At 43.5% G+C, this 12,878-nt stretch overlaps 1 protein-coding gene across 2 annotated transcripts in view; it reads left to right on the top strand.

Annotated features, from left to right (window-relative positions):
- Positions 1-12,610, top strand: part of LOC126292096 (uncharacterized) — a 62,934-nt gene extending 50,324 nt beyond the window's left edge. For both annotated transcript variants that reach the window (XM_049985919.1, XM_049985918.1), the window contains one exon: positions 9,847-12,610. In XM_049985919.1, coding sequence (XP_049841876.1) covers positions 9,847-10,165 — 319 coding nt within the window. In that variant the 3' untranslated portion in view covers positions 10,166-12,610. The remainder of the gene's footprint in view (positions 1-9,846) is intronic.
- The last annotated feature ends 268 nt before the right edge of the window (positions 12,611-12,878 follow it).

Below are 12,878 nucleotides of genomic sequence, written 5' to 3'. Positions count from 1 at the left end.
TGGCTTTTCCCTCCAAAAGCTAGGATGTTTTCTCTGTGACCCTGTAAATACCGCAGCTACACAGTGTAGAACAACAACGTACGTTACAATCACAGCCAGGTATAAATATACATCCCTCTGTCTGTACAGTAGCTTCCTTACACGCTTACTGATTCCGATACAAACAGTCCATCGCCATGGGAGCAACAAGAAAGGAATGCTGTGAAGAGAATGCGAATGTACGAGTAATCCTTTCTTTTTGATCGCTGCATTTGTACCAACTTTAATTACTACAATTGCATGCCCGAAAGACAATAAGGAAAGAAGAAATGGGTATGTGAATGTTTCAAAAGAAGAAGGACACACTCCATATTAATTTACTCTCTAAAATCCGATATCCCTTGCCGTGAAACGTTAGTTAATAAAGTGTAGCGGGGTAATGTTCAAAACATGACTGAAAATACGTTCATAAACAGAGATAAGAACATCTATGATTGATATGTCATCTAAAGTCGACGTACAATTTTAAAATGTTAGAAAATAAGGAAATGAAGTAATACAGAATGCTATGCTTGTAACGTACGTTGTTGTTCTACATTGTTTAGCTCTGGTATTTACAGGGTCACAGAGAAAGCATCCTAGCTTTTGGAGGGAAAAGCTGTAATTGTAATGATCTCCACTACAACAGAACCAAGAAGCACAACTTAAGGAAAAATAATGTAATGTGTGTTCCAGCTCACAAGTGACATTGAGGCAGGTAGTTCCTGTGACTTAGTACGGACAGAGGTTATATTCGACAACCGGAATAAATTAATAACTGGTACTTTTTACCGACCCCCGGTCTCAGATGAAACAGTTGCTGAACATTTCAAAGAAAACTCGAGTTACATCGCCAATAGGTACGCTACTCATACAGTTATAGTTGGCAGTGACTTCAATCTAACTTCCGTATTTTGACAAAAATACTTTTTCAGACGCTACTGAAGATAGAAAACAACTTCCATAATTTTTCTAAATGCTTTTTATGAAACCATTTTGAACAAATAGTTCACGAGCCCATTCAAATTGTAAATGGTTACAAAACACACTTGACCTCTTAGCCACAAATAATCCTGAGCATCACGACGGATCTAGGGATTAGTGAACACACAGTCGTAGCGAGGCTCAACTCCGTAACAAAGAAATTCACCGAAACTAAACGCGAAATATATATATATATATATATATATATATATATATATATATATATATATATATATATAGAAGAAACAAAAAATTCGGTTGACTTCTTTCTAAGAGACAGCTTCCAATCCTTTCCAACAATGTAAATGAAGACTATATGTGGCTTAAGTTCAAAGAAATAGTATCAACAGCACTCGACAGATTCATACCAAATAAGATCTCCAAGATTGGCGAAGTTTTACTGTGGCTCGAAATTTGGTGCGGATTTCAATGCGAGATGTATTTAATAGTTTCCACAACGAAACTCTCTCTATACATGTGGCAGAAAATCCACAGAGATTCTGGTCCTATGTTAAGTAAACCAGCGGAAAGGCTCAGTAAGCGATGAGGAGTAGAGGAGGAGGGAGAGACAAGGGACCCAACCCCTCGGAGCGGGTAAAGGCGTGGCAAATGTCCGGCGTGGCAAACGTCCGCACACTGAGGAGACCCAGCCGAACAGGTAGCGGGCGGTCTACAGGGACACCAAACAGGTAGCGGGCGGTCTACAGGGACACCAAACAGGTAGTGCACCGCACTTCAGTACTGCATCGTCACATCACTGCCGTCACACAAGAGTGCAAAACGATCGCTGCAACGCATCAGGCAAAAAGCATGGGATCTACACAAGATTCAACCGATGCTGCAGCAGTATTTCTGCAACAACATCATTTACTAATGAATGATGGGAGCAAATTTTTACTTGCATATGACGACAGAGGACCAAATGATAGGATATTGGTGTTCACCAGAGAAATGGGAAAATCCTGTTTAACAGACTGCATGTCGTTCTTTGTCGATGGAATGTTCAAAAGCTTCAGCTAGCAGTTTGAACAGTTATTCATTGTTCATGCCAATATTTCTAGTTCTGAGGAGGAAACACAGTTCCAACTGTGTACGCCTTGCTACCCAATAAAAAGCGAGAAACGTACGATCGCTTTATCACAGCTGTTAAGAGAAACGTACCTGGATGGAATCCTGCAGCTGTCCTGATGGATTTTGAAGCTGCCCGCGAAAGGCAAATGTCTCGAGTTCGAGTCTCGGTCCGGTACACAGTTTTAATCTGCCAGGAAGTTTCATATCTGCGCACACTCCGTTGTAGAGTGAAAATTTCATTCTAAAAACATCCCCCAGGCTGTGGCTAAGCCATGTCTCCGCAATATCCTTTCTTCCAGGACTGCTAGTTCTGCAAGATTAGCAGGAGAGCTTCTGTAAAGTTTGGAAGGTAGGAGACGAGGTACTGGCAGAAGTAAAGCTGTGAGGACGGGGCGTGAGTCGTGCTCAGTTGGTAGAGCACTTGCCCACGAAAGGCAAAGGTCCCGATGTCGAGTCTCGGTCCGGCATACAGTTTTAATCTGCCAGGAAGTTTTAGTAACACATTTGTTTCCTGATTCAAAGATTAATGGCTGCAACTACCATTTCAATCGGTGCTTGTCGTGGCAGAATTGCGGCCTTGTTGCTGCCTAGAAGGAAAACGAAGAAACTCGTTTTCACATAAGATTGTGTTCCACTTTGGCCCACATTTCCCTGGACATGTTAGAAGATGGGTGGCTATGCATTCAGCAGAGCAAGCCAGATAATGAAAAACTGCAGGATTTTTACGACTATTTTGTTGAACAATGGCTGGATAATGAAGACATGCCAAGAGATATATGGAACTGCGCAGGAAGGCGTCAACGCACCAACAATCTTTCAGAAGGATAGAATCGGAGTACAAATACATTAATTTCGAAGGTTCATCCAAATTTTTGCTCCTCAGCACAAATTCTCAGAGAAGACGCAGAATATCATGGGCACCGACTAGTTTTAAATCTAGGTGGCAGAAGAAGAAAGAAGTCCGCAATTAAGACACATGAGATAGTTTCTAAGACCCATACAACACTCCAAGTTGACGGCAATATATAATCATTTCTTACTTTCATCGCTTATGCACAGGAATTACAATAAGAAGGAAATAGCTGAAGCAACAGCAACACTTGTAAATATTTAAAAGGGGTTCAGTTCACGCCAATAGCCCTATTGTAAAAATTGTAAATATATAATCATCCCGTAAATATTGTAAGTAAATAAATTGCGGGACGAAGAGAGACTACCTCCTCGTGGTGTTCCCTGGAAACGACACAAAGTCGGCTAAATGTCTGTCGCAAGTTGTAAAAGATTCGCTACTGAAGTCTGAAAAGTCATAGCTTTTCTAACCATCACAATCAGCGTCTTTGTGTAGAGAATTTTAGAAACAATATCTGTTGGAGTGGATGATGAATACATCTTGTTTCAATACATAAATAGCATTCCTTAACGCTAATAGCTAGCTGGACTCACATTAGACCTCAGTACACTTCCGTGGGTGGTACGGGAAAATTGAGGTTTATTTCTAAATAATTAAAGAAAAAGCATCTACCGAGAACCAAATTCTTTAGTTGCCTCCTCTTAATATATGGCAAAAGGTTGCCACTCCTATCATATCTTGTTGTGGGCGAGGGGTTGAAAGATGCAAAACATTTTCGGTTTGTATAGTTTCTGTAAAATAAATCGTTAAGTATGACGTTCAGTGAAAATTATGCCCTAAGTAAGATTAATCAGAACAAAAGCAGAGCGACGTGTGGACAGTCGTTACACAGCTTCACAAGCAGAGCGCGATCCTGCATTGGCACAGTCATGGGAAACGTCGCAGACGCGGAAGGAGGGAAACCCCTGTGGCTGGCGTGTTTGTACCAACTTCGATGGGTCGAGCGCATGTTAGGTGTTTTCATTTATGTATCCTGACACATACAGCGCCATCTATTGATCAATTATCACACTTTGTTTTTCTTCTGCCATACGTTTTTCCCCTTCTGCGATAATATTCCATTGCAATTCGACGTCATTCCGACCAGTGGTGTTATCTCTACTGCACTTTGAAAGTTTAACTTTAATTACACTACTGGCCATTAAAATTGCTGCACCAAGAAGAAATGCAGATGATAAATGGATATTCATTGGACAAATATATTATACTAGAACTTACATGAGATCACATTTTCACGCAATTTGGGTGCATAGAGCCTGAGAAATCAGTACGCAGAACAACCACCTCTGGCCGCAATAACGGCCTTAATACGACTGGGCATTGAGTCAAATAGAGCTTGGATGGCGTGTACAGGTACAGGTGCCCATCCAGCTTCAACACGATACCATAGTTCATCAAGGGTAGTGACTGGCGTATTGTAAGAGCCTGTTGCTCGGCCACCATTGACCAGACGTTTTCAATTGGTAAGAGATTTGGAGAATATGCTGGCCAAGCCAGCAACTGAACATTTTCTGTATCCAGAAGGGCCCGTACAGGACCTGCAACATGCGGTCGTGCATTATCCTACTGAAATGTAGGGTTTCGCAGGGATTGAACAAAGGGTAGAGCCGCAGGTCGTAACACATCCGAAATGTAACGTCCACTGTTCAAAGTGCCGTGGATGTGAACAAGAGGTGACCGAGACGTGTAACCAATGGCACCCCATACGATCATGCTTCCAATGTGTGTTCACCGCGATGTCGCCAAACATGATTTCGACCATCATGATGCTGTAAACAGAACCTGGATTCATCCGAAAAAATTACGTTTTGCCATTCGTGAACCTAGGTTCGTCGTGGAGTACACCGTCGCAGGCGCTCCCGTCTGTGATGCAGCGTCAAGGGTGACCGCAGCCACGGTCTCCGAGCTGATAGTCCATGCTGCTGCAAACGTCGTCGAACTGTTCGTGCAGATGGTTGTTGTCTTTCAAACGTCCCCATCTGCTGACTCAGGGATCCAGACGTGGCTGCACGATCCGTTACAGCCATGCGGATAAGATGCCCGTCATCTCGACTGCTAGTGATACGAGCCGTTGGGATCCAGCACGGCGTTCCGTATTACCCTCCTGAACCCATCGATTCCATATTCTGCTAACAGTCATTGGATCTCGACCAACACGAGCAGCGATGTCGCGATAGGATAAACCGCAATCGCGATAGGCTACAATCCGACCTTTATCAAAGTCGGAAACGTGATGGTACGCATTTCTGCTCCTTACACGAGGCATCACAGCAACGTTTCACCAAGCAAAGCCGGTCAACTGCTGTTTGTGATTGAGAAATCGGTTGGAAACTTTCCTCATGTCAACACGTTGTAGGTGTCGCCATCGGCGCCAACGATGTGTGAATGCTCAGAAAAGCTAACAATTTGCATATAACAGCATCTTCTTTGTGTCGGTTAATTTTCGCGTCTGTAGCACGTCGTCATGGTGGTGTAGCAATTTCTATGGCCAGTAGTGTACAATCACGCTGTACATATACTTGGCCCGATCACCATCGAGGCCTACCGAGTGCTGTTGACAAGCGGGGTGCCTTCAGGCCTTGTGAGTAGCGACACCACTCACGAAAACTGACTGCAGCTGGGATAGCGGTGTGCTGACCTCTATATCCGCGCCCGGTGACGCCTAAGGGCTGAGGATGACGCGGCCGCCGGTCAGTACCGTTGGGCCTGGGCCTTCGACGCCTGTTCGACCGGTGCTCGTTTCCTTGATCCGTTTGGAAACGTTTCCGGTGTCATTATCATCGCTCGACGGGAACCGTCAGAATTTGAACTCGGAATGGTGGTTGGAGCTACACGCACAGGACTTTCCATTTCGGAAATTGTTACGGAATTCAATATTCCGAGACCCACAATGTCAAGAGTCAGCCGAGAGTACCAAATTTCAGGCCTTTGTTCTGACCTGAACACAAACAAGGCAGTGGCCTAAGGTCTTCAATTCACGACCGAGAGCAGCGGCGTTTGTGTAGAATTGTCAGTGCTAACAGACAAGAAACAAAGCTTGAAATTACAGACGACCGAGACGAGTACCTTGGCTAGCAGCACGACATCGCCTGCGGCGCCTTTTGTGGGCTCGTGACCGTATTCGTTGGACGCTAAATGACTGGAGTACCTTGGGATGGTCAGACTACTCCTGATTTCAATGGTAAGAGCTGATGGTATCGTTCGAGTGTGTCGTAGACCCCACGAAACCATCGACCCAAGTTGTCAACAAGGTACCGTGTGAGCTGGTGGTGGCTCTATAATGGTGTGAGCTGTGTTTAAATGGGCCACACTGGGTCCTCTGGTCCAAATGAACCGCTCACTGGCTGGAAACGGTTCTATTCGGATATTTGGAGACCATTTGCAGACACTCATAAACTTTATATTCCCAAACAAAGATGGAATTTTTATGGATGACAATCCGCTAAGTCACTGGGCCAAAATTGTTCGCGATTGGTTAGTAGAACATTCTGGACCAATCGAGCGAATGATCTGGCCACCTAGATCGGCCGACATGAATCTCATCGAACATTTATGGCACACAGACTTTCACAACTATGGACGGCTACAGAGACACCATGGCGCAGCATTTGTGGAGGGCATTTGCAACGACTCGTAGAGTCCACGTCACATCGACTTGTTGCACTAAAGCTGGGCAAAAGGAGCTCCGACACGATAACAGGAGCCATCGCAAGACTTTTGTCTTCTCAGTGTATTATGGCATATGGGCCCCTATAACACTTGACAATGGCCTTAAGGCGAAATTCGCCATTTCAATGAAATAACTACTCGTAAGTAACAGTGCTTAAACTAACACACAATATTTTTAGCGCAACGCAATCTGTCTTTCAATAATCCATACAAAAGAATGGCCCTGACTAACGTTAACCTATACCTTTCATGAATCGCTTACCTCACAAACCTCTACGATTTTTACCCTCTACGCTGCCCTCCAGTGCTAAATTGGTGGTCCATTGATGCCTCAGAACATGTCTTACCAACCAATCCCTTCTTCTAGTCAAGTTGTGACACAAACTTCTCTTCTCCCCAATCCGATTCAATACGTCCTCATTAGTTATGTGATCTACCCATCTAATCTTCAGCATTCTTCTGTAGCACCACATTTCGAAATCTTCTATTCTCTTCTTGTCCAAACTATTTATTGTCCATGTTTCACTTCCATACATGGTTACACTCCATACAAATACTTTCAGAAACGACTTCCTGACACTTAAATCTATACTCGTTGTTAACAAATTTCTCTTCTCCAGAAACGCTTTCCTTGCCATTGCCAGTCTACATTTTATATCCTCTCTACTTCTACCATCATCAGTCATTTTGCTCCCCAAATAGCAAAACTCCTTTACTACTTTAAGTGTCTCGTTTCCTAATCTAATTCCCTTAGCATCAGCCACCTTATTTCGACTACATTCCATTTTCCTTGTTTTGCTTTTGTTGATGTTCATCTTATACCCTCTTTTCAAGACATTGTCCATTCCGTTCAACTGCTCTTCCAAGGCCTTTGCTGTTTCTGATAGAATTACAATGTCATCGGCCAACTTCAAAGTTTTTATTTCTTCTCCATGGAATTTAATACCTACTCCGAACTTTCCTTTTGTTTCTTTTACTGCTTGCTCAATATACAGATTGAATAATATCCGGGAGAGGCTACAACCCTGTCTCACTCCCTTCCCAACCACTGCTTCCCTTTCATGTCCCTCGACTCTTATAACTGTCATTTGGTTTCTGTACAAATTGTAAATAGCCTTTCGCTTCCTGCATTTTACCCCTGGCACCTTCAGAAATTGAAAGAGAGCATTCCATTTAACATTGTCAAAAGCTTTCTCTAAGTCTACAAATGCTAGAAATGTAGGTTTGCCTTTCCTTAATCTTTCTTCTAAGATAAGTCGTAAGGTCAGTATTGCCTCACGTGTTCCAACATTTCTACGGAATACAAACTGATCTTCTCCGAGCTGGGCTTCAACTAGTTATTCTATTCGTCTGTTAAGAATACGCGTTAGTACTTTGCAGCTGTGACTTATTAAACTGATAGTTTGGTAATTTTCACATCTGTCAACACCTGCTTTCTTTGGGATTGGAATTATTATATTCTTCCTGAAGTCTGAGGGAATGTCGCCTGTCTCATACATCTTGCTCACCAGATGGTAGAGTTTTGTCAGGACTGGCTCTCCGAAGGCTGTCAGTTCTAATGGAATATTGTCTAATCCTGGGGTCTTGTTTCGATTTAAGTCTTTCAGTGCTCTGTCAAACTTTTCACGCAGTATCATATCTACCATTTCATCTTCATCTACATACTCTTCCATTTCCATAATACTGTCCTCAAGAACATCGCCCCGGTATAGACCCTCTATATACTCCTTCCACCTTTCTGCTTTCCCGTCTTTGCTTAGAACTGGGTTTCCATCTGAGCTCTTGATATTCATGCATGTTGTTCTCTTATCTCCAAAGGTCCCTTTAATGTTCCTGTAGGCAGTAGCTATTCTACCCCTCGTGAGATAAGCCTCTACATTGTTTGTCCTCTAGCCATCCTTGCTTAGCCATTTTGCACTTCCTGTCGATCTCATTTTTGAGATGTTTGTATTCCTTTTCGCCTGCTTCACTTACTGAATTTTTGTATTTTCTCCTTTCATCAATTAAATTCAGTATCTCTTCTGTTACCCAAGGATTTCTACTAGCCCTCGTCTTTTTACCTACTTGTTTCTCTGCTGGATTCACTAGTTCATTCCTCAAAGCTACCCATTTATCTTCTACTGTATTTCTTTCCCCCATTCCTGTCAATTGTTCCCTTATGCTCTGCCTGAAACTCTGTACAACCTTTGGTTCTTTCACTTTATCCAGGTCCCATCTCCTTAAATTCCCACCTTTTTGCAGTTTCTTCAGTTTTAACCTACAGTTCATAGCCAATAAATGTGTTCAGAGTCCACATCTGCCCCTGGAAATGTCCTACAATTAAAAAAACCTGGTTCCTAAATCTCTGTCTTACCATTATATAATCTATCTGAAACCTTTTAGTATCTCCAGGGTTCTTCCATGTATACAACCTTCTTTCATTATTCTTGAACCAAGTGTTAGCTATGATTAAGTTATGCCCTGTGAAAAATTCTACCAGGCGGCTTCCTTTTTCGTTCCTTATCCCCAATCTATATTCACCTACTACGTTTCCCTCTCTTCCTTTTCCTACTGTCGAATTCCAGTCACCCATGACTGTTAAATTTTCGTCTCCCTTCAATACCTGAATAATTTATTGTATCTCATCATACATTTCATCAATTTCTTCGTCATCTGCAGAGCTAGTTGGCATATGAACTTGTACTACTGTATTAGGCGTGGGCTTCGTGTCTATCTTCACCACAATAACACGTTCACTATGCTGTTTGTAGTAGCTTACCCGCACTCCTATTTTTTCATTCATTATTAAACCTACTCCTGCATTACCCCTGTTTGATTTTGTATTTATAACCCTGTATTCACCTGACCAAAAGTCTTGTTCCTCCTGCCACCGAACTTCACTAATTCCCGCTATATCTCAGCAGTAGTGATGATTTAAGAAGTGGAAAATAAGCTGAAAACGTGAAGTTTGTGTTACGGAGGGCATCGGACTAGGATGGTCCTTGCAGCTGGATTTCCTATACTTCTGTGGTGTAATGGCTCGCACAGTTAGCAGGGAGAACTGGGTTCAAGTCTTGACCATGCCACAAATTTTAATTAATTTCTTCAGATTCCATTACTAATGTTCTACGAAGCTGATGATAACATTTGGCTCAGTGTTGAACCTCACCCTGCACGTGTGCACGGCGAGTGACGCAGTCTGTCTGTGTCTCCAGGTTTTCCTCGCCGGAGCTGGACTCGCACTTCAAGAGGGCGGCCGCGGCGTCGCAGAGTTCGAACCCCGGCGGGCCGCGGCCGGCGGCCCAGACGCTGCACACGTACCGCTTCAAGGTCCCGGACTACGCGACGGAGACCTACTCGCCAGTGACTGGGAGGCCATCGAGGACGAAGGGCGGCCCCCAGCGGCGACCCCACCAGGGCGACGACGAGAGCGCGCGCCACGCCGACGACTCGGCGAGCCTCTACTCCAGCCCCAGGCTTCGCGTCCACAAGACGGCCTGGTCCTACACCCGCTCCCTCTCCTCCACGCGGTGATCCTCCACCGCGCGCTCGCCCCCTGACACTGCACTGAACATAGCCCGAGCTCATCTCTCGACCTCACTCCGTGTCCATTTGGGAAACTGTCTAAGGACAAATACTATTTTAGATACATATTGCTACAGAGCCATCACCATCATCACTAATAATCGGCCAGAGGGTTCCTTGGTAGCAGTTATCGATCCTCCTGATTTCTGTTAATCCGTTCACAGCATCATATCGTGTTTCTCCCATACTCTGCTCCGTACACCACAACTCTGACCTACCATTCGCTCTGCGCACGCTCACATGTCCCCCTGTTATCGTAAGTAGCATTCGCCATATCTCAGAATATGCCTGCAGAACAGTGTTCGTCTAGTCCAGGGGTCTCCAAACTACGGCCCGCGGGCCGAAACTGGCCCGCGAGGGCCTGCAAACCGGTCCGCTTTAGCTGGCCGGACATCCGGTGGAGCCTATACGGCCAACAATGGAGTTTCGAGGCCTATCGTGACCAATACACCACGACATTGTCGGAGCTCTATCTTTACAAAGCGGAAGGTCATGGTTAAATTTGTGGCTATCCACAATAAACAGACAGACCATTCCCCGTGCGATAGTTAAAAAAAAAAAAAAAAAAGCACCGTTAAGAGACTAGTTTGGCGAAAACATTGTAAGTAAAAAAACTCTTCGCTTTTTATTCTACTCACGAATCTGGTGCAAGTCTATCAAATGGACGCCACTTCGGCGACTAGTCTTAGTAATCAATCATTATGGAAGATGATGCTTCTTAAGCGAGGTTTCACTTTCTTTACGTATGTCGACTTTCAGATTTTCCTTGTCTCTTCGAATTCAGACCTTGAATTGTGCCACACTTACTAGTACAGCGCATAAAACACTAGAAAAACTCGTGAGACACTCGCGACATAGACACAATCACGCAACAGAACTATCAGCTATATGCTCTGGCCCTGCTACTCGCTACAAGACTGCACAACAAAACTTATTGTTGCGCTGCTTGAGATAACAATGCTTTGACATACTCTGCCTCTGTTACGTCTTGCAGTAATAGTGTTGCTAACAATGATTTTGAGATTTCGTTAACTTTGCAGGACGCTTTCGTGAATTATGTCCAGCGACATACTTTTTTTGTCGGAGAAATTCGCCAGAATAAAATATGATAGAAATTCGGTAAGGTACGTTCACCAATCAAAATTATGTAATTAAATAAAAATCGTAGTTCGTTTCAGTGCTAGCTATTCCCACGACCTTAGATTTTTGCGATTTCATCTTTCCTTTAGCCTTACATTACGGTGATCATGGAGTGCTAGTGTTCTTTGATCCCACTAGGTAGATCTTGGCCCTTATGGCTTCGTGGAGGAATCAATGTGGCAGACTGAAACGTTTGGAGACCCCTGGTCTAGTCACCTCTTTGCAAAGACTTACCCTCTCCTCCGCTCTTTGAAGTAGCTCCCCGTTTATCTTGCCAGTCTATTTGATCCCTACCATGCGGCTGTGGCTTCATACCTCAAACGAATTTAACGTCGTCCGCCCTCCGACTTGTGATGTCCAGTCCCGGTCCTACAGAGTAACATTTTCTCCCCAGTACGATTCAGTACCTCCTCACCGAATATCTGGTCTACTCTTTTAATCTTCACAATTTCAAAAGCCTTCTATTCTCGTCTTGTTCGAACTGTTTATTGTCCACGTTCCACTCCTTATAAAACTTTCTGTAAACGCTTCCTAACACTGCCATCCAGGTTAAAATCCATCTCTGCATGAGAGCCATCGTTTGTTATTTTACTACGCAAACACGAAAACTCGTGTTCTACTTTCAGTGTGATCGTTTCCTGATCGAATACCCCCAGTTTGACTGCACCTCATTATCCTTGCTTTGCTTTTGTTGATGTTCACCATACAACCTCCCTTCAAGACGCTACTCATTTCATTCACCTTGACTTCTTGGTGTTTTACTGCCTCTAACAGAAGTGCAGTGCCCCTGGAAAACTTAATTTATTCCTGAAACAGCTACACTCTAAAAAGTTTCACTCTTCTGTGTATAAGTACAGAGTTGTCACTTCCGTTAGGGGCATTTTCTTTTTTATTTCTTCTTGGCAAGATTTCTTTGGGATACATCTCACTACTTTATTTCTAGTACGGCAATAATTAACATATGAATGTTATCTGACTGCTGCTTCTTGTGTGCCGTTTGAGTTCAGAGCTGCAAGGTACAGTCACGTTGTGGAACATTCATTATGAACCTCGCTCAATCGCTGAATTATACAATTTTGCAATAAACCTTGGTGGTAATCGCGTCACTGTAACAACATTTCATCGCAGACTTCACTCATACTTCACTGTGTAAATTGTACGCCATCTGCTCAGGATTAATTCCAATGTTTATCATTTTGTGTATTGTTTGTTATTCCGCAATGTTTTGTTATTAAAATAAATGTTATAATAATATGTATTGTGCAGTTTTTTGTTCTTTGCACGTCCGAACACGCGATTCGCCGACAACACATCCTATCCAGTTTCTTATGTGAAGCAGACTTCACTTGTTAGTAGTAGCGGAATGCTGGAACCAGGGTTACTCTTTAACACCAGTGAAATTTAGTTTGTAAATTGAAGGGACAGCGAAGGAAACAAAAGAATGTATCTGTAGATATTGAAGAATTCTCATTTACTGTTCCGTCTCAGTCGCACACTTTTTTTAATTGGATTACATGTTTCG

The sequence above is a fragment of the Schistocerca gregaria genome, chromosome 9, assembly GCF_023897955.1.
Source record: "Schistocerca gregaria isolate iqSchGreg1 chromosome 9, iqSchGreg1.2, whole genome shotgun sequence".
NCBI classification, from domain to species: Eukaryota; Metazoa; Arthropoda; class Insecta; order Orthoptera; family Acrididae; genus Schistocerca; species Schistocerca gregaria.
This window is presented reverse-complemented; position numbering and strand designations above follow the sequence as displayed.